Source organism: Sphaerodactylus townsendi, linkage group LG07 (genome assembly GCF_021028975.2).
Source record: "Sphaerodactylus townsendi isolate TG3544 linkage group LG07, MPM_Stown_v2.3, whole genome shotgun sequence".
Lineage (NCBI taxonomy): Eukaryota > Metazoa > Chordata > Lepidosauria > Squamata > Sphaerodactylidae > Sphaerodactylus > Sphaerodactylus townsendi.
The window spans coordinates 19,066,264-19,086,444 of record NC_059431.1 but is presented as its reverse complement, the minus strand read 5'-3'; the positions used below and the strand labels follow the sequence as shown (position 1 = coordinate 19,086,444).

The following is a 20,181-nucleotide window of genomic DNA, read 5'->3' as shown; positions in this document are numbered from 1 at the left end:
GGCACAATTTTTAAAAGATATTGATAAGCTGGAACATGTCCAGAGGAGGGCAACCAAAATGGTAAAAGGTCTGGAATCCATGCTCTGCGAAGAGAGGCTTAGAGAGCTGGGGATGTTTAGTCTGGAGAAGCAAAGGTTAAGGGGGGAACGTGATAGCTATGTTTAAATATTTGAAGGGATGCCATGTCAAAGAGGGAGCAAGCTTGTTTTCTTCTGCCTCAGAGACTAGGACATGGAGTAATGGATTCGAGGTGCAGGAAAAGAGATTCCACCTAAACACTGGGAAGAACTTTCTGACTGTCAGGGCTGTTTGACAGTGGAATTCACTGCCTTGGAGAGTGGTGGAGTCTCCTTCTTTGGAGGTTTTTTAACAGAGGTTGGATGAACATATGTCGGGAGTGCTTTGATTGTGTGTTCTTGCATGGCAGGGGGTTGGACTTGATGGCCCTTGTGGTCTCTTCCAACTCTACAATTCTATGATTGTGTGGAATGAGTTCATGTCCTAGAAATTGTCCACAGGATTCACTACAGTACACAGGAATTCTGCGGTAGGCGTGTACGCTTTCTTTGGGGGGAGGGGGGGGGGAAGAAAATATGGACCGGGTTCCCTGAAGGTAGGCGGCTTTGAAAGCCTCTGGTTTTCTTCCTTTCTTCCCACCATCCCTCGACAGAATTGCAAAACTAGCCTGAAAGAACCCCTTGCCAAAAGAAATAAATAGCAAGCAATATGGCCACGCAAGTAATGCCATGTGTGGGAAAGTTAGTGTAACCCCAGCTTGTGAGTTCTGTGGGGCAGTACTTGGAAGGAGTTGCAAAGAAACTAAATTTAAAACAAAATGGTTTACTTTCTTAACAAATAACACTTTTAACATTTAACACATTACAGTCCTGTTAAGTTGCATTTTCAAGTCCTTATATTTACAGTCAACTGATATTGCCAAGTCCAATTCTTCTTTGCAAGTGGGTTGGCTCCTGAAGACTCCAAGGGCTTGATGGATTCAACATGATGAAGGTTTCCAGGAGAACTCTCACCCATTACAACCACAAAAAACCCTTAACAAGGTGTTAAGGGCTTATACAAACCAAGGTCTGAGTCTGGTAGCCTTGTCTCCTCCAAACTACATGAGCTCTGCAGCCTCCTGCTGCTTTGAGTCTCCACCCCTTTCTGGGTCAACCCATTCTGAGCATGGGGGTTACATTAGCACCCCTGTACACATGTGCTCACTCAGACGCACATCAGTATGGCTCTAATTAGAAGTCAGCATTAAAACCAGACCTGGACTTTCCTTCCCGGAGCCCAGTCAGCAAGTTTCCTCATGGAACACTTTGGGAATTACAAGGCAAGAGGCCAGTGATGGTGAGGATCCAATCTCATCTCTGCAACTATTGTTGGAGGTAAATTAGTGCAGGAGGAAAAACTGGAGTGAGGTCATTTTGAACAGGAGTTCCAAGCCCAAATGAAGAAAGTAGGATGGGACAGGAATTGAGTCCATGCCTGTTAATTGGTGGCGAAGAGGATAGTACTAGACATCGAGGGCTCAGGGCTCGGCACAGGACAGATGTTTCTTTCCAGGAGATGTTGAAGAGCAAAATTCCAGGAGAGAGAGAGGGGGGGTGGTTGAGTGCACATTTCATCTGCATCCAGACCAGGCTGACTCAGTGGGTTGGCATCTGGGTGACCTTTGTTAGAGCATCTGGGCTATCTGGTACAGATAAGTAAGCTGGCAGTACAATTAAAAATATATCTGCATGCATGCCACAGTGGGGAAGGGGAGCGAGGGGAGAGTCTTCTGAGTATTTGAAAACGAAAACTATCCTGAACACACTTGGCTTGCAGAGGCCCTTGGGACCAACCCCCAGAACCTCCCCTTGAATACAACCGCAGAAGAAATGTGTTTGTGTTAAGTGCCATCAAGTGCCTTCAGACTTATGGTGGCCCTATGAATTAATGTCCTCCCAGACATCCTATTGTTAACAGCCTTGCTCGGGTCTTGCAAACTGAGGGCCGTGGTTTCCTTGATTGTGTCGATTCATCTCATGTTAGATCTTTTCCTGCTGTTTGCAACTTTTCCCAGCATTATTGTCTTTTCCAATTACTCTTGTCCTCTCATAATGGGGCCAAAGTAGGATAGCCTCAGTTTTGACGTTTTAGCTTCTAAGAGAGTTGAAAGAAACCCCTTGGGGTGGGGGTGGGGGAGCCTTTGGCAGGGCCAGACTGAGCTACTAATAGCCCCAGGTCAGATGGGAAAGATAGGCCCCATTTCAAACTGTTTGTTAAGTATTTTTGCAGTTAGTACTAAATACATATGATTTATGTATGAGTATATACATGTACAGGAGCTGCGTGGCGTAGTGGTTAAGTGCTTGCACTGCCACTCACATGGTCAGGAGTTCGAGCTCCCTGTGGGTCAGATATCCTGGCAGCTGGCTCATGGTCAACTCAGCCATCCATCCATTTCTTGGTTGGTAAATAAGTACCTAGCTCATAACTAGGGGGTAAAGAATAGCTGGGAAAAGCAATGGCAAACTACCCCACAAAAACAGCTTGCCTATGAAATCACTGCTAGCAGTGGTACCCCAGGATCAGACATGACTGAAGGGGAAACTTTACCTTTTAATATACATGTACATGCAGTGTGTGTCTATGTGATGTACTTAAGTTACAAGCAACGGAACGGAATAAAAGAACTAGAATGATTTATAGAAAAGATCATAGTAAACAATTTTATCCAAGATGTTCATAAGACAATAGAGTAGAGTACTGTAATAAAAAACAGAAATTGCAATACTACATTCATGTTTATTCTGCACTTGGAATTTCAGATCAGAAAATGGTCATGACGTCATATTCAGAAATGCTTTATGGTCTCTTCTTTGGGCAAACCAACCAATTAGATCAGAAAAAAAATCAAAGCCACTTCACCTTGTCAGTGCTGTTGATCAAAATTACTCATCCATTCAAATGTTCTTGCACCATTGTGGGCTGAAAGTATGACTTGGTTTGGTTTAAGATACTGAAGCTGCTCTCATTAGAGGCCTATTTGAAGTCGCATTGAGCATACTTGACAGTAAGGCCATATATTTGTAGTGTGTACGTAGTAGTGGTGGGAAGTACAATCAAGTCACAGCTGACGCATGGCGACCCCTTAGGTTTTTGAAGGCAGGAGACGTTCAGAAGTGGTTTGCCGTGGCCTGGATCTGCATGGGCTGACAGAGCTCTGAGAGAACTGTGACTGGCCCAAGGTCATCTAGCAGGTTTCATGTGGAAGCGTGGGGAATCAAACCCAATTCACCATATTAGAATCTGCCACCCATGTGGTGGAGCGGGGAATCAAACTCACTTCTCCAGATCAGAGTCCACCATTCTTAACCACTTCACCACGCTGGATCTCTGTAGTGTACATACCCAGGTATAAAAGTCAGAACAAGCTCTTAATTCCAGACAGTTTTTATGTTTTTAGTGTGACAGAAGTTGCATGCTGCTTTTTCTTCAAGAGCGTAGGGGAACTATGCCATTTTCACCCTCACAACAACCCTGTGAGGTAGGCTGGGCAAAGGTGAAGCAGCTTAGAACATAGCTGCAGTGTTGGCCCTGGTTAGTTCCTGGATGGGAGACCTCCAAGGAATACCAGGGTTGTGATGCAGAGGCAGGCAGTGCCAGACCACCTCTGAGTGTTTCTTCCCTTGAAAACCCTCCAGGGTGTCCATAAGTAAGCTGCAACATGAGGGCACTTTCTACAACCATTGTGGGTCCCAATATCACCCCCTTGGTTAGATGTAATTTGAGTCTGCTGAACAGCTTTTGGCTGAGACTGCTTTCTTCTCTCTTCTCTCCAGGTTGCTTTGCTCCCAAACAACGCTGCTGACCTTAGCAAGCCAATCACCGGGGAAAAGGTGCTTGCCTCCAAAGCCTATTTAGCAGGTCCTCCTGGACAACCAGGTGACCAGGGCCCTCCAGGTAAGGCAACGGAGCTGATTGTTCCTATATTTAAGAAGGTGGTGAGGGGGAGCCAAAATCCAAGCAACCAATGATAGAATAGGTAGAATTATTCCACTTGATCTCACAACAGCCCTGTGAGGTTGGTTATACTGAGAGTGAGTGGCTGCCCAGTGGGGTTGGTGGTCGAGAGGGGGGTCAAAGTTTGGCTCTCCCAAGAATATGCCCTGAACTTTATCCACCCCCCTGAGCCTTTGGAGGGATGGTGGTATATAAATTAAATTACCATACCATACCATGAGTCCCAGTGTTAAATAGAGAAGAGGAGTTTGGATTTATATCCCCCCTTCTCTCCTGTAAGGTGACCCAAAGGGGCTTATAATCTCCTTTCCCTACACTCCCCCCGACAACAAACACCCTGTGAGGTGGGTGGAGCTGAAAGAGCTCTGAAGAACTGTGACTAGCCTAAGGTCACCCAGCTGGCGTGTGTTGGAGTGCACAAGCTAATCTGGCTCACCAGATAAGCCTCCACAGCTCAAGTGGCAGAGCGGGGAATCAAACCTGGTTGTCCAGAATAGAGTGTACCTGTTCTTAACCACTACACCACTCTGGGCTCTCATGGACATGCACAGAAAAATCTCTTTAACCTGAGTCATCTGTATCAAGAGTCTTTTTCCAGGGAGATCCATCTGTCCCCCTGTATCATTGTCCTGTGCCAGCTAATGAAAACGTTTCAGTTCAGTGAATAGTAGCCTTATTCACATGTTACATGAATGCATGTACATCCTACTTGTACAGGGGTACAGTTGTTTGCAATGAAAAGCCAATATGTATTCGCTTTACAAATGAAACCAGGGGGCGGTACCTGAATGAATATGGAGCTTAAATGACATAGCAGAAAAATTACTTAGTGCACATGATTGTAACATCTTTCGGTCTCCAGGGGTGGGGGGTGGGTGGGAGGAGAGGGGGCAGAAAGTGTGCAAGATAAACATACACCATCTATCTTAGCGTTTTGTAATTTAAAAAAAAATGTAAATTTCTTAAAGTTTTTAATTTTGAAGTTTCAATTTAAATTTTAAATTATTACGTTAGGATTTATATTTTAATGTCTATTGTTATGGAATATTAACATATATTGTAACCCACCCAGAGCACTTTGGGGATGGGGTAAGATATAAATCCAACAAAATAAATGAATAAAGAACCAGCAAGTGTGCAGAGTACATGGACTATACATGTATTCATGGCAACTTGCGAGCAGGGCTTCCTTCCTTCCTTCCTTCCTTCCTTCCTTCCTTCCTTCCTTCCTTCCTTCCTTCCTTCCTTCCTTCCTTCCTTCCTTCCTTCCTTCCTTCCCCTCCCCCCCTCCCTCCCTCCCTCCCTCTTTCCCTTCTTTGTTTGTTTGTTTGTTTGATTGATTGTTTTGAATTGCCAATTTTTATACATTCACATGCTATTTTCCTAGTTGATTTTTTTCTTGCCAACATCACATTGAAATCACAATTGAGTGGCTTTAGAAAATGTTTGGTATCATCATATACATCTTCGCAGAACACCCCTGCATATGCCTCTCCCAGGAGATGTTTAGAGGAAATGGACAGTGTCATTGTCTTTAGTATTTCTGCGCTGCAGTTAATTAGCTGCTACGTGAGAGTGCATTGAAATGATTGTGTTTTGCATCACACATTTCTTTCGTCAAACCTTACCAGAGAGTGATGCCTTCAGAAATTGACTTCTTCCATCTGGTTTTCCCCCTCCATTCCATGAGCTGTCCGTGGTGCTGAAGGCCTTAAGTTGTTCTGCTCTCCTAACTGAAAACCGTCCACCCCCAAGTTATAGTTTGCTGTATGTCAGGAAGTGCAAGAAGTTTCTCAGCTGCAATTAATAGTCTTCACTGATGGGGTGTGCCCACCTAATAGGTATCCTACTTCCAGTTCTCAGCAGCTTTTGTAATAACCAATCCAGCTAGCCAGGTGTGAGCCTGTTTTAGCATTCCCAGCAGCTTGAATTTAGGGCAAGATATGAGTTAAATCCAACCTTGTGTAGTGGTTAAGAGAAGGTGGATTCTAATCTGGAGAACTGGGTTTGATTCCCCACTCCTCCATCTGAGTAGCAGAGGCTTATCTGGTGAACCAGATGTGTTTCCACACTCCTACATTCCTGCTGGGTGACCTTGGGCTAGTCACAGTTCTTCGGAACTCTCTCAGCCCCACCTGCCTCACAAGGTGTCTGTTGTGGGGAGAGGAAGGGAAAGGAGCTTGTAAGCCACCTTGAGAAAGGTGGGGTATAAATTCAAACTCTTCTTCTTCCTCTTCTTGAGCCAGCCACACCGCCTCAGCCTCAACCCTGGCAGATATTTGGATGGGAGACCTCCCAGGACCACTGGGGCATGACATGGAGGCAAGCAGTGGCAAACCACCTCTGAACATTTCTTGCCTTCAAAACCTTATGGGGTTGCCATAAGTCAGCTCTGACTTGACCACAAAAAAAACTATGAAACGTCAGGAAAAAAAACTGGAAAACCTTTTTCCTTGTTGCATTAATTTTCTACATAATTCATATAGGAAGGAGGATGTGCTTTTTAAAATTTGTGAGCATTCAAAAATGCCCAACCTTCGCCCAGCCTTGAGTAAGCGTGGTCTTGAACTCATGGTTCTGACTAGTCTGACACTGTTCCTTTCCATTCTCACTCTCCTGGATGTGGGAAAGGCCTTGGATCTCTCATGGGACCACTATTTGTCTGTACTCATGGTGAAGATTTCAGCTGTGATCTACATTTTCAGCTTTGAAGGTTTCAGCTGTGATCTACATTTGTTCATTTGTTAATTTTAAATAATTTGATAACTTTTGATGATAGTGATTTTGGAGCATGTTTAGTATATGCTTATCTTGACCTGGACGGCCCGTTCTTGTCAGATCTTGGGAAGCTAAGCAGAGTCAAGCCCTGGTTAGTACTTGGATGGGAGACCACCAAGAAATACCAGGGTGGCTGGGCAGAAGCAAGCAAAGGCAAACCACTTTTATGAGTCTCTTGCCTTGAAAATCCTTAGGGGTCACCGTACGTGTGCTGTGACTTAATGCCACTTTCCACCAGCAAGTATGTACTAAGAACTTCCCCTTCAGCAGCAGTGGCATAGGAGGTTAAGAGCTCGTGTATCTAATCTGGAGGAACCGAGTTTGATTCCCAGCTCTGCCGCCTGAGCTGTGGAGGCTTATCTGGGGAATTCAGATTAGCCTGTACACTCCCACACATGCCAGCTGGGTGACCTTGGGCTAGTCACAGCTTTTCGGAGCTCTCTCAGCCCCACCCACCTCACAGGGTGTTTGTTGCGAGGGGGGAAGGACAAGGAGATTGTCAGCCCCTTTGAGTCTCCTACAGGAGAGAAAGGGGGGATATAAATCCAAAACTCTTCTTCTCTTCTTCTTCTTCTTTTATACTTAGTCTCTTCATGCCCATATTCAGGCTCTGTTTTGGTTGAACCTGCCTTTCATATCAGCTCACAAAAGTTTTTTTTCCTTTTACAAGTCTGCAAAATGCCACCTAGTCTCAAACCATCTAACAATCTCAGCTGCAACCTTAACTGTCTCCTTTTGATCGCAGGTGCTGCAGGACCAAAAGGGAGCCCCGGATTTCCTGGATCTCCTGGACCTCCAGGTTTGCCAGGCCCTAGGGGACCAATGGGGCCTATGGGGCCATCTCCAGACTTATCCCATATCAAGCAAGGCAGAAGGGGTCCTGTGGTTAGTATTATTTCTCCACGTAATTCGGTATTATACCTCCTGTAAAGAAAGGGGTGACTAGCCACTTCTCAAAACGTGGGTCGGGATTTGGGGTGCACATAAAAACTCGGAAGCAAAAAGGTTGAATAAAATATTTTTTAAGGTTTATTGAGCACGACCAGAGGTGGGATCCAGCAGGTTCTCACAGGTTCCCGATGTAGTCGACCCACGCGGTCAGCGTAAGAACGAGACGAGACGCAAAGATAACATCTGGTGGAGATCGCCAGCAGCGGGAGACCGGAGGTCCGTGTTCCTAGCGAGTCTCCCGTCTGCCGGTTCCTGGCACCTTTTATTGTTACTCTACCGGGGGCGTGTAGGAGGGAGGACTGGGGGGAGTTCCGGGAGAGCGGGAGGTCGGGAGATCATCATGTGGTGCATGATCTCATCTGGCTCACGCATAGGAGAAGCGTACGCTGCGTCTGAGCCTAATCCTCACCTGGGGCAAGACCATTGTCCCTGGCCCGGTGATTGAGCCAGACAGTTCACGCACCCGTGACTCATGGGGGATGAGGTGGGGGTGCGAGCGCGACCGGCAAGGCCGCAGGGCCGTTGGGGTCCCAACGTTCTACGACGGCACTGCTGGGTCGGGAGTGCACTACTACATCTCCTCCTTTTACATTTTAGAAAACGGGGTCAACGCTAAGGGCGATTTAAAGGGACGCTTGTCTCCTCCGCCGTTTGGTCAAGCTGGCCAAGCTGCTTGTGCAACATTAGAACTTGGTTCGCGGGGTAAGGGAAATGCGAGGGGTTTCTTACACCCGTTACAGGCAATATTAGACACGCATTGAACGAAACAAGATCCGATAACAAGGCACACAATTAAACCAATGCAGAGCTGTACAATAGCACTCAACCATCCCCCCGGCAGCCAGCTCCAGAGGGCTGACCACCAATGGGGCAAAACATCATACTTCAGATTAGATACAACTTCTTGCAGCTCACGCACTTTCATGTGGATCAACTGGGAATTATCAGAAAGATTAAAACAACACATATTATGTACATTCTCACAACCTTGGTGATGTAACAACAACAAATAATCAATAGCGGCACGATTGTCTAGGGTCGCTTGACGAAGTTCCTGCTGCTCGGAGGCCAGGGCATCCAGAAGGCGGTGGAGGTAGAGTTGATGGACTTCGCAAGGGCACAGGCCAGCCGGCCAATAGTCTTAGCATTGTAGGAAGCGAGTCGGGGACTCCCACTAGGGAAATGCGAGGGAGGCGAACTCCGCTCGGAGAGGGCGACAGCGTCGCTCCGACAGGAGGGGTCGAAGGCAGGGGCCGGGCGGCGGGCGTCCGGGCTCCGGGGGTGGAGCCTGGGGTAGGACAATGGTGAGGCGACTGAGGCAGCAAAGAGTTCCGGCAGGGAGTCGGGCGGGGATGTAGTTAAACGCCCTCTCCCCGCAGAGGTCCAGAACCAGCCCCTGGGGAGCAGGATGTTTCAACACGGGGAATGTCCTCCATGTGTGTGCAGTTCCAACTGGCGAGGCAGCCAGAATGGGCCCGGCCGGTTCCCGTTCGGCTGCGCCCGGTGATGCGGCGCAGGTGTTGGACTTCGTGGTTAGCGACCGTCTTGGTGACAAGGGAAAGAGCGCCAGCCGGGAGGGTTTGGGCAGCGGGTCCCCAGTCGGCGCCATAGAATATCTGATGGATGAGGCATTCATGAAGGGGCTCAGCCCAGACTCCGCTAGGAAGTCTCCGGGTGCTTTGCAGACGGGGAGCAGGCAGGAGCTCAGCAGGCTCCCGACTCTAGGTACTGGCCCAGGCAGAAAGATGAGACGTTGGCAGCGGCAGCAAACTGCTCCCAGATGTTGGTCTGGTGAAAGCTTGCCAGGGGTGGCCGATCGCCATCGGGCAGGAGGCAGCAGAGCAGGCAAAGGATGGTGGTCGCTGAGTTGGTGGTGATGATCGCAAAGAGAGCGGCACAGAGGTTCTCGGGTGTCGGGGTGGTCTTGCTGAAGCAGCGGCTAGGCCTGGCTGGTGGTCGCCTTTGACGTCTCCCCAGGTCATTCCCGGGTGTTTGGGCGTTGGCGGCGGGCGTTCCTGCTGGGATAAGCTGGGCGGGATCCTCTAGAGAGATGTGTTCCATCTCGGGATGGGGTTGGTTTCCTCCTGGCGCCATTCCATGGGTTGGCCTGTCATGGCGAATCGGAGTCCACGGGAACCTGTAGGAAGAGGGACTGAAGCACACCCCCCTTTCCCAGGTTACGGGGGGGGCGGGTCCCGCCAGGCTCAGTTCTAGAGCGGATGGCGGGAGATTGGGATCGAGTTAGTGTTTAGATTTAATATGGGAAGGAAGAAGGCTTGTTTTGCAGCCTGTGAAGGTTGCTTTTAATGCAACCCTCCTGGGGCCTACACTCCTCTTTCTTTAGTTGTTTGACAGGGAGGGCAGGAGGTAGGCGACCCTGGTGGAATTGGCTTCAGAGCGTCATCAGGGTGCGTCAGGCGAGGTCCGAGCCTTGAGGGGAGGAACAGGCGTGGTCCTGGGGATTGTGGGTATGCATGCTTAATCAGCAACACAAAGGGGCTTTGGAAGCACCTTTGGGGATGGGCATTGCGTGGGAATGAAGCAATCAGGCAATTAGAGGCAAATTCCTCGCAAACACAAAGGGGAAAGGAAGGGGGGGTTTCTTTGCAAGGGAGTTGCACTTACCGCGGACCTTGGTGGCTAATGCAGGAAGCTGGATGGTGCTAAAATTTTGTGATCCGAATTATCTTGGGGAACTGCCGTCCGCCCGAGACCGCTCCTTAAAGGCTGCTCGGCTGAGCACCTGGCCTTTAACATGGTATTGATAAAGCTGCCAGGCGCTATGGGCAGCCATAACCCAGACGGGTTTTGGGTATTAGGCGATAATGGCGGCAGCCCTTTTAAACTGGGGCCTGTCCTGACAGTGCTGCGGTATCAGGACGGGCCCAGATTTTAATCCAGGGAGGGCCAGTCAGCCAATTCGGCCCTCCCGCCTTTACTGGTCGAAAACAGAAGGAAAAGGAGGGAGAGGGAAACAGATTTCCTGTGGAAATTAGGAGGCAACTTCGAAGGCACGATTGGAATCAATGATCCGTGACGGCTTTACCCATCCCAGACCAGAGTCGCTTTTAACCTGACTCATGAGGTCTCTTTCCCAGAGATTGACATGGATGTCTAGGAACGATGGGGCGGACTGTGAGCTGCCGCCGAAGTCCTGGGCTGTTGACCGTGGCCACGGGCGGATGCTCCCGGCTCCTGGGTTTGTCTCCCCACCCCCCCAGATGCGCGGGCAAGCCTCGGTCGGCCACTGGTCGGGCCCGCACCGGCTGCTCTGATGAGCGGTAACATCAGCGCCGGTGTCCACCAGGCCCTGAACTTACATCCTTCTATGGCGAAGCTCCAGATATGGACGGAGCTCCCGATAAGCGTCTCCACGCTGCGGCGGTGGTGTAGGCTGCTCGCCATGTTGGCTGCTGGGGCTCGTAGCCTTTATTGGGTCGGCAGCGGGCAGCGCATGGGGCAAGAGAATCAGCTGAGCGCAGCTGGCTCCGGAGCAGCTCCTGTGGGATGTTTGTCCAGACCTGGAGGTGGATGGGTCCTTGGTGCGTGGAGTCGATCACTCCGGGGACGATGAACAGTCCCTGTTCAGCGGCAGAGGCCTTTGGCAGCACTAGCCCAATTGTCCCGGTAGGGATGGGCCTCGCCATACTGGGTTGGGGCGACAAGAACCTGCGTGGGGAACTTAAAGGAGATGGGCTGGGTGCATGCGGCCGAGATGCCACGCAGAGGGGGGTGGTTTTGGCAGGGGCCTTGGCGTTTGGGTCTGCTCTAGTACTTTGTTATTTGGTACTGGGCTGGGGAGGCGCCGGGCGGGGAGTTTCCCGACGGGCAGTCGCTTTCTCCAATGGAAGCCCTTCTGGCAACGTGGGCACCGGGTTTTAGGTGGCCTTCTCCTCCTGGGGGAGGACCCTCCTCCATCGGGGTTGTAGGCCCCCCCACCGGGCTGCCTACACTCCCTTCGGAAGTGTCCGGGTCTGCCGCAGTTGAAGCAGTCATCCTGAGACTGTCTCCCGCCGGTGGAGAGTGCTGCGGCGAGGAGGCTAGCTTGGTGGGCGGAGGATCCGATGTCCTGGCAAGCCTTAAGCATGTCGGCCAGTTCAGGATTTTGCCCAGGCCCGTGATTGCCCTGCGGCACTCCGCGGGAAGCGTGCTCTTTGCAGGCGCATGAGGAGCTTTCGCTTTGGGCCTCCTCGCCATCTACCTGCCTCTTGAGCTTCCTGGAGCCTGTTCACAAATTCAGCATAGGGCTCTTGGGGTTGCTGCCGGATGGAGGAGAACCTCTGCGTTGGCTGCCCGGCATTGGCGACTTTGACAAATGCCTTATAGAGCACTCAGAGAGGCTTAATCGTAGAAGGGTGGCCTCAGGCAGTACAATCTGATCGTTGGGATTGGCAAAAGCATCGGGCCGAAGTTGAGCTGGCGGCGGTGTAGGCGCCGCCAGAGGTGGCTGCTCTGTTGAAGCATTGCTGGCGGAACTCACTTTCCCAGACCACAAATTGCGCGAGGGCTCAGGAGCATGCGAAAGGTGGTTTTCCAGTCATCTGGAACCATTAGGTGGTTCCTTGCGATGGCTTCCAGCATGCCTCTCACGAGGGGCTAGTGACTCCTACGTCCCGCATTGCTTTGGCGGAGCTCCGGTAAGGATATTATAGCTCAGGGCGGGCAATTTTCGACAACCCGCCAACTATGCCATCCTCCTCAGTATCTGTGAAGTGGATGGGGCACAATGCAAGAATATCGGCCATCGCTCTTCCGGCCAGGGTTTTCTTTCTTCTGCAGATCGGGGCTAATACGTTCTGGCGAGAGTTTGAAAACCAGCGCCATTACGCGGGCGCTGACGGAGGTGCAGTGGCTTCGGAAAAGGAAGGCGGAGCAAGAGGAAGCGCTGAGCCGGGAGAGTTTGAAATGGGCGGAGGAGCAAGGGGCAGAAGGAGGACAGGCGTCCCAATTTAGTGGATAGAGAAAATTCGGGGTTGAAATTGAAGGTGGAAGATCGAAAGGAGGCTGACCTACAGCAAGGGAGCCGAGGGTCTGCAGGCTGATGGCGACAAAACATTGTCTCCACGTCAGTAGCAGCGACATCGTAGCGAGGCTCTGTCGCGAAGAGTGCGCCGATGTTTTCCCAGTCCTTAAGATTCAATGTCCCCTCTGGGTACCATGGACACTGAGCTTCAATCTCCTCAACCAATTGCGCAGCTCCAGCTCTTTACGGGACCCTGCCGCATTTCGTTAACGCTTTCAGTCCGTCACCGTGCTTGTCATAAGCCCTGCTCTTGCAAGCTCCCCTACTCACCGTGTTCCGCCGGACGAAGAGTGTCCTAGGACTGGCGTGTCTCTGGATGCCGATCCAGAGGACAGGCGACACGAACGGTGGTCCCTGGATCGCGCCGATCCAGCGGACTTCGGTATCGCGGACCCTCCCCAGGCGACGGTGAGCAGGGTGGAGGTTCGAGGATTCGGGTTTTCGGCACCAGCTTGTAGTCCACGCGGTCAGCGTAAGAACGAGACGAGACGCGGAGATAACATCTGGTGGAGATCGCCAGCAGCGGGAGACCGGAGGTCCGTGTTCCTAGCGAGTCTCCCGTCTGCCGGTTCCTGGCACCTTTTATTGTTACTCTACCGGGGGCGTGTAGGAGGGAGGACTGGGGGGAGTTCCGGGAGAGCGGGAGGTCGGGAGATCATCATGTGATGCATGATCTCATCTGGCTACGTGCGGAGAAGAGCATACGCGTCTGAGCCTAATCCTCACCTGGGGGCAAGACCATTGTCCCTGCGCCCGGTGATTGAGCCAGACAGTTCACGACCCGTGACTCATGGGGGGATGAGGAGAGCTTGTAGTCGACCCACGCGGTCAGCGTAAGAACGAGACGAGACGCGGAGATAACATCTGGTGGAGATCGCCAGCAGCGGGAGACCGGAGGTCCGTGTTCCTAGCGAGTCTCCCGTCTGCCGGTTCCTGGCACCTTTTATTGTTACTCTATCGGGGGCGTGTAGGAGGGAGGACTGGGGGGAGTTCCGGGAGAGCGGGAGGTCGGGAGATCATCATGTGATGCATGATCTCATCTGGCTACGTGCGGAGAAGAGCGTACGCGTCTGAGCCTAATCCTCACCTGGGGGCAAGACCATTGTCCCTGCGCCCGGTGATTGAGCCAGACAGTTCACGACCCGTGACTCATGGGGGGATGAGGAGTGGGGGTGCGATGCGACCGGCAAGGCCGCAGGTCCGTTGGCGTCCCAACGTTCTACTACGGCACTGCTGGGTCGGCAGTGCACTACTACACCCGAGAGTAGGTTACTAATTATTTGTGTGTGCCGAGAGGGGGTTACTAATTGGTGGTTTTGCCATGTGATTTTTGCCTTAGTTACTCCCCTTCTCTCAGCAGTAGCGCGCAGAACTTGAAGCAGTCTAGCAGAAGGTGCACCGGTGTGCGTGGCAGCCTGCGCCTGCGTGCATTCGTTTCCCGCCCAACCCCGGCTCAGGAATGCCCCGCCCCTGGAATACCCGGCCACACCCCTGTCGTGCCCCGCCCAGCCCCATTGGCGCTACGCCACTTTGAATCCCACCACCATGGGAACCTGTTACTAACATTTTTGGATCCCACCACTGAGCACGACCTATATTTAATAAACAAGATAACAGGAAAAAATAGCTGAAGGTTAAAATGACAACATAAAACAATGGTAGCATAGCTTTTAAAGCAAAAGCAAGCAAAGAGGGAAATGAAAAGTATTGCTGACCAAACTGGCCGGCAGAGTTCAAAATAGCTCAAATAACAGGCAGGGAAATGAAGATATGCTCAGACGAGTACAGAGTTACAAGAATAACAGCAAAGATAGATAGTTGTGAGAGTGTTGAAGGGCAATTATACGAAATTACTGGTCAGGTGGCATAAACAGACCAACCATACTCTCACACTAATTAGCTAAGTCAGCACAGTGTAAAGAAAATTAAAGTAACAAAGGCAATTTCTCCAAACCTCCATATAATCCACTATTATACCTCCGTATAATCTGGTTCAGTTTCACAGAGACTGCCAAACAGAGATGTTCCACCATACCTTTGACTGAGATGTTCTTGAGTCCATTCCATCTGCTAGCCACCCAACCTTTCCCTCTTCCTTTCCTTGTCCTGAGAGTTAATGACTAGAACAGTATTTCCCAACCTTTTCAAGGTCAGGGTATCCTTGACCTCACTCTTCATATCTCACGGTACCCCTGCCGCCACCCCCCACCTTCCCCTTCCATTGCCCCTGCTTGCCACACCCCCACCTTCCCCTCCCAGGGTGAAGGGAAGCACTGGGGGGTGAGGGGTGGCTGCTGACCTTGCGGCAGGCCCTGCCCCATGGGCCAGCTCCATGTCCTTGCTGTTGCCAGTGGGAGACGCCACAAAAATGAGCGGGGCGGGGGGCGGTAGTGTTGCTGCGGTACCCTTGGGACATGCTCACGGCACCCCAGGGTACCACGGAAGCCTGGTTGAGAATGGCTGGACTAGAAAGACGAATGAGACGGAGCTTTTAATTTATCATAGGCTATGAAAAAGTCCTGATGGACACCTGGGCTTATGCCAGCATTGAGATTCATAGTTGAAAGGTTATTTATATATATGTGATATTGGGTTGATTTTATGACTGTTTTAAATCATGTGTGTGAGCTGCCCTAAATAAATAAATAATAAGACTCTGTGTGTGTGTGTGTGTGTATTTCATGTTGCTTATACCATTGCATTTTTTTTGAGAACTCTGTTTCTGTTTTACAGGGCCCTCCAGGGGCACCAGGGAGAGATGGGGCAAAGGTCAGCGAATTAATCTTATTTTCTCCTCCCAGTGTGGCGTAGTGGTTAAGAGCAGGGCCAAAGTAAAGGCAGTCTGTTGTACTGGATAGCAAATAGGGTTCCGTCATTGCTCAGACCGGGGAGGGATGCTTTCGCACACATTGGGTCATGTACTTTGCAACTGGATCTTACTATGTGAGACAGCAAAATCCACTTGCAAATGATCATTAAAGTGCTTTGAGTACACAAGGAACAGCCTTTTCTGTGGCAACCCCCACAATTATGAAAAAAACCCTCCCCAGAAAGGTGTGTCTGGACCCCTCAATTTTTACCTTTAGGAAGCAGCTGGAGACATTTAGGACTGCATCCGATCAAAGCAGTTCTAAATTGTAATTTTAAGAGGGTTTTTAAAATATATACGTTTTATTAATATTGTAAGCCATTTTGAGCTCCATAGGAAAAAAAGGCAGCTAATAATACTTTGAATGATAAATAAATTGAAAGTGGGAGCGTATTTTTGGGCAGGTGTGAAGGAGTCTGAAGCACCCTTATGTAAGTCAAGCACACTTCACAGCCTGCTCTGACCTCCTGGCACTAGGAAATGGCTTTGCTGACTGAGCTGCTCCCCAGCGTGGTGTAGCGGTTAAGAGCAGGTGGATTCTAATCTGGAGAACCGGGTTTGATTCCCCACTCCTTCTCTTGAGTGGCAGAGGCTTATCTGGTGAACCAGGTGTGTGTTTCCACACTCCTTCATTCCTGCTGGGTGACCTTGGGCTAGTCACAGTTCTTTGGAACTCTCTCAGCCCCACCTACCTCACAAAGTGTCTGTTGTGGGGAGAGGAAAGGAAAGAAGCTTGGAAGCCACCTTGAGTCTCCGTACAGGAGAGAAAGGTGGGATATAAATCCAAAACTCTTCTTCTTCTCTTCTTTGGGCTGAGTTGGTAATGGTGGCATGCAGAATGAATGTCCCCTCTTATATCCTGTGAGTCCTCAGACCACCAAATCCTGTTGTAAAATTAAAATAAATCCACAACCCCAACCCATCAACTGTGGAGCACTACAGTGACATTTTACTGCACTGATCCAGAGCTTGACTAGAACAGTCAAATGAAGACCCAAGCTACACAATTAACAAATTCCCTTCATACGTTCCTTCTCAAAAACATCAATAGAAGAAGTTTCCACACTATGCCTTTAGATGCCTTTTTTACTATCTATTTCTTACATCATTTGGAAACGTTTTCAGCTTAAATCTTTGCTGTTGAAGCATAAAACTATAGCATTTCAAAGATCAATGAAATTTCCAAGCGTCAAAGCTCTCTTCATTAGATCAAAGTCAGAATTTGACTAAGACAGCTTTGACTCTTAAAAGCTTATTCCCTGGAAATCTTGTCAGTCTTTGAGGTGCAACTGAGTTTGAAACTTGTTCTTCTGCAGATTAACATTCCGAAATTAGAATTAATGTATCTGATGGCTATTTTTAATTACATCCGCTTCTAGTTCTGATACTTTTAGGTTATTTAAGGCTTCCTTCCCTTTCTTAAAATATCTTCAGTGCCTGATTTGGTGACCTGAAGGCTTGCAAAATGGACACAAATTCTAGTACCGATTTGAAAGTTAATTAAACAGTAAACAAAATTCAGGCTGTGATGCTCAGTTCATTTCCGGGAAATAAGTCCCATTGAACTGAATATCACTAACTTCCTTCACTTGTGCTTAAGTCTCACTTTTGGCAGAAACACACTGGCTGTGGGATTTGGCTGAACAAAGGAACTGATCAGCAGCGCACTGTTTTTGCTTAGTGAGAATGAGAGATGCTTCCTAGAGAGACTGGCATATGCAAAAACCATGACCCAAATGCTAGAGGTCCTTGATGTGCACAAACAAGAGTTTCTGTGTGGAATGAGTCTACATGTTGTAATTCCGTTTTAATCCATGCAAGTTTAACAGAATTATGTTTGTTGCAGGGTGAGAGAGGTGCGCCGGGTGAAAAAGGGTCCCCAGTAAGTACCATATTTAATTTCAATCTGTTAAGAAAGAACAGGCGGAAACTGCTGTAGCCAGATACCATAACCCATAACATGGTACTGCATGTTTATTGTCAAGTCTCAGTTAAATTAATAATCATGTTTTTATTGGTGTCCGCCCTCAAGGCCCCCTTGTGTTTCACTGGGGGAACTACAATAATACACCCTTGTGTTTCACGGGGTGGGGGGACCACAGTAATAATAATAATAATAATAGTAATAGTAATAGTAATAGTAATAGTAATAGTAATAGTAATAGTAATAGTAATAGTAATAGTAATAGTAATAGTAATAATACAGTTTTGCTTTAATAGTGTGTTCATACATTTCAGGGGTTGGACTTGATGGCCCTCAGGGTCTCTTCCAACTCTATGATTCTACACTCCATCCCTTTCCTGTTTCTATCACAACAAGCTTCTGCCTTGAAGCATTTGTGGAGCTCCAAATTGGGGTGTGTGTGGGGTGTGTGTGTGTGTGTGTGTGTGTGTGTGTGGGTGTGTGTGTGTGTGTGGGTGTGTGTGTGTGTGTTGCTACAGACAAATCCATGCTTTATTTTTCCTTGATGCTATTGCTGAAATTACTTAGCAGGCAGAAGTGAACGCCATAAAGAACCAGCTGCTCTTTTTTAGAGTCTTCTTTTCAGAAACCTTGTTGATGCTGCATCAAGTCATTCAGTTGTGAAGAGAGAAAAGTGGGACACACAGCGTTGTGTCTCATTTGAAGTTTGCATTAAGTTGAGGGTCCGAGTCAGGATACTTTTATTTCAGGCCTTTAAACCGAGTTGTTCTTGCATGCCTCTGTAGTGCTTTGAGGAAAAGTGCTTTGAAAAGTGAAAGGCCTGTTGAACATGAAGGACTAGTAATGTGATTCTTACACTTGGACCGTTTTGTAGGGGCCACCAGGTTCCTTTGACTTCTTGTTGCTGATGATGGCAGACATCAGAAACGACATTGCTGAGCTGCAAGAGAGGGTGTTTGGGCACAGGACTCATTCGTCGGCAGAAGAGTTCCCACTACCTCAGGAATTTCCGAACTATCAGGACGTGGTGGATCTGGGATCTGGAGAAGACTTCAAGGAAAGGACTACGTCAAGGAACTCCAGGACACGAAGAGAAAGCCAACATTAGACAGAACTGGCGACTGGAGAAAGAATAAACATAAGGTTGCAATCCACAAGTCACTTAAGCCAGCGTACTTGCACATATCCCAGTTTACATGGATGGAAGTCAATAGAAGATAGAAAAATAAGTTTATGTATATCTATTGTGATGACCACATTCCTTTCCCTAGTTTCAGAGGTTAGCTATGTTGGACTGCAATAGAAGAACTTGGTTTGAATCCATTAGCACTTTAGAAATCAACAGTTTTTTGGGGGTAAAAGCTTTTGAGAGACGAAGCTCCCTTTGGCACAGTGCCTGAATATCTTGTTGGTTTCTAAGGTACTCCCGCACTCAAATCTGGTTATTTCGTTCCATAAGCATTGCAGGTGTGGTCAAATGAAGACCCAAGCTACACAATTAACAAATTCCCTTCATACATCTGTTTCTGGGATACACAACTTCAGAACGTTTGGATGTTCCCTTGCATTTTTGTACAAAGCCTTGCATCTAGAAATCTAGCATATCAGGAAAACAAATGTTGTATTCTAGCCTTCTTCAAACCATGCTAGTTTTTCTAACATGTTGGAAGTATTTTTTTTAATCGGAGAGCATTCAAAAATTTGGTTCCCTCACTGCAATCTGAAGAGTTGCTATGGTCCAGCTCTCACTCTATCACATGAGCCTGCTGACGGTGCAGCTCATCAAGGGACCAGTGCTGGCGCATATTCTGAGCCGCCACTTGCCTGTGGACCATCAACCCCTCACCTTGATCTGCTGACTCTCCAGCAGGAGGACTGTTTGAAGGTATCTATGAGTGCTTTCAAACACACACAACCTCTCGTTTTCCAAACAGATCTTCTGCAGTGAGGACATTCTGCTATTCTTTAGCATCTTCTGAAGTTGTCTACATTCCAGAAGACATTCTGTTTTCCACTGGCTTGTTCAGCCTCTGGAAGAACAATACCATGCAGTTCCTTCTCTTTCTTTCCCCAGTACTCTTGGGCGTTTAGTGCTGGAAATTGGACGTTACGCAGAGGCGGAGCTATCAGGGGACGGGGGGCGCACGTTGCATCGGGAGTGTGCCTAGGGGATCGGAAAATCGCCTCCCAGAGGCCCCCCTGCCTCCCCGTGGTGTTACCCCCCCCCCCCACACACACACACACACACTTACCTTAGTGAAACAGTGCAGGCTGGAGAAGCGGCCTGCTCCCTTCAGGCTGAAAATGGCCTGGTGGAAACTACATTTCCCAGGAGACCTTGTGAGCCCCAGGGTCTAATTGGAAGTGTAGTTCCCACCAGGCTGACGGGAACATGCCGCTTTTCCAGGCTGAACTAAGGTAAGGGGGGGCAGAGGGCAGGGCACCGTGGTGGGGGGGCAGAAAACACAGAGTTCGCACTCTGGGCCATTTACGCCTCTGACGTTACGTGTTCAGGTACAGGTATAACACCAGCAGAGGCCAACTTTGATTCAGGCAGCGGAGCTCCACCGTCATTTTTGTAACCTGCTATGGTCATATGCCCCGTAAACTGGCTTAAG

At 49.0% G+C, this 20,181-nt stretch overlaps 1 protein-coding gene across 1 annotated transcript in view; it reads left to right on the top strand.

The window, feature by feature from the left end:
- Positions 1 to 19,855, top strand: part of CCBE1 (collagen and calcium binding EGF domains 1) — a 167,861-nt gene extending 148,006 nt beyond the window's left edge. Inside the window, exons 7-11 of the mRNA XM_048502595.1 lie at positions 3,838 to 3,958; positions 7,542 to 7,681; positions 15,504 to 15,539; positions 17,486 to 17,521; positions 18,438 to 19,855. Coding sequence (XP_048358552.1) covers positions 3,838 to 3,958; positions 7,542 to 7,681; positions 15,504 to 15,539; positions 17,486 to 17,521; positions 18,438 to 18,671 — 567 coding nt within the window. The 3' untranslated portion in view covers positions 18,672 to 19,855. The remainder of the gene's footprint in view (positions 1 to 3,837; positions 3,959 to 7,541; positions 7,682 to 15,503; positions 15,540 to 17,485; positions 17,522 to 18,437) is intronic.
- Positions 19,856 to 20,181: the final 326 nt, after the last annotated feature.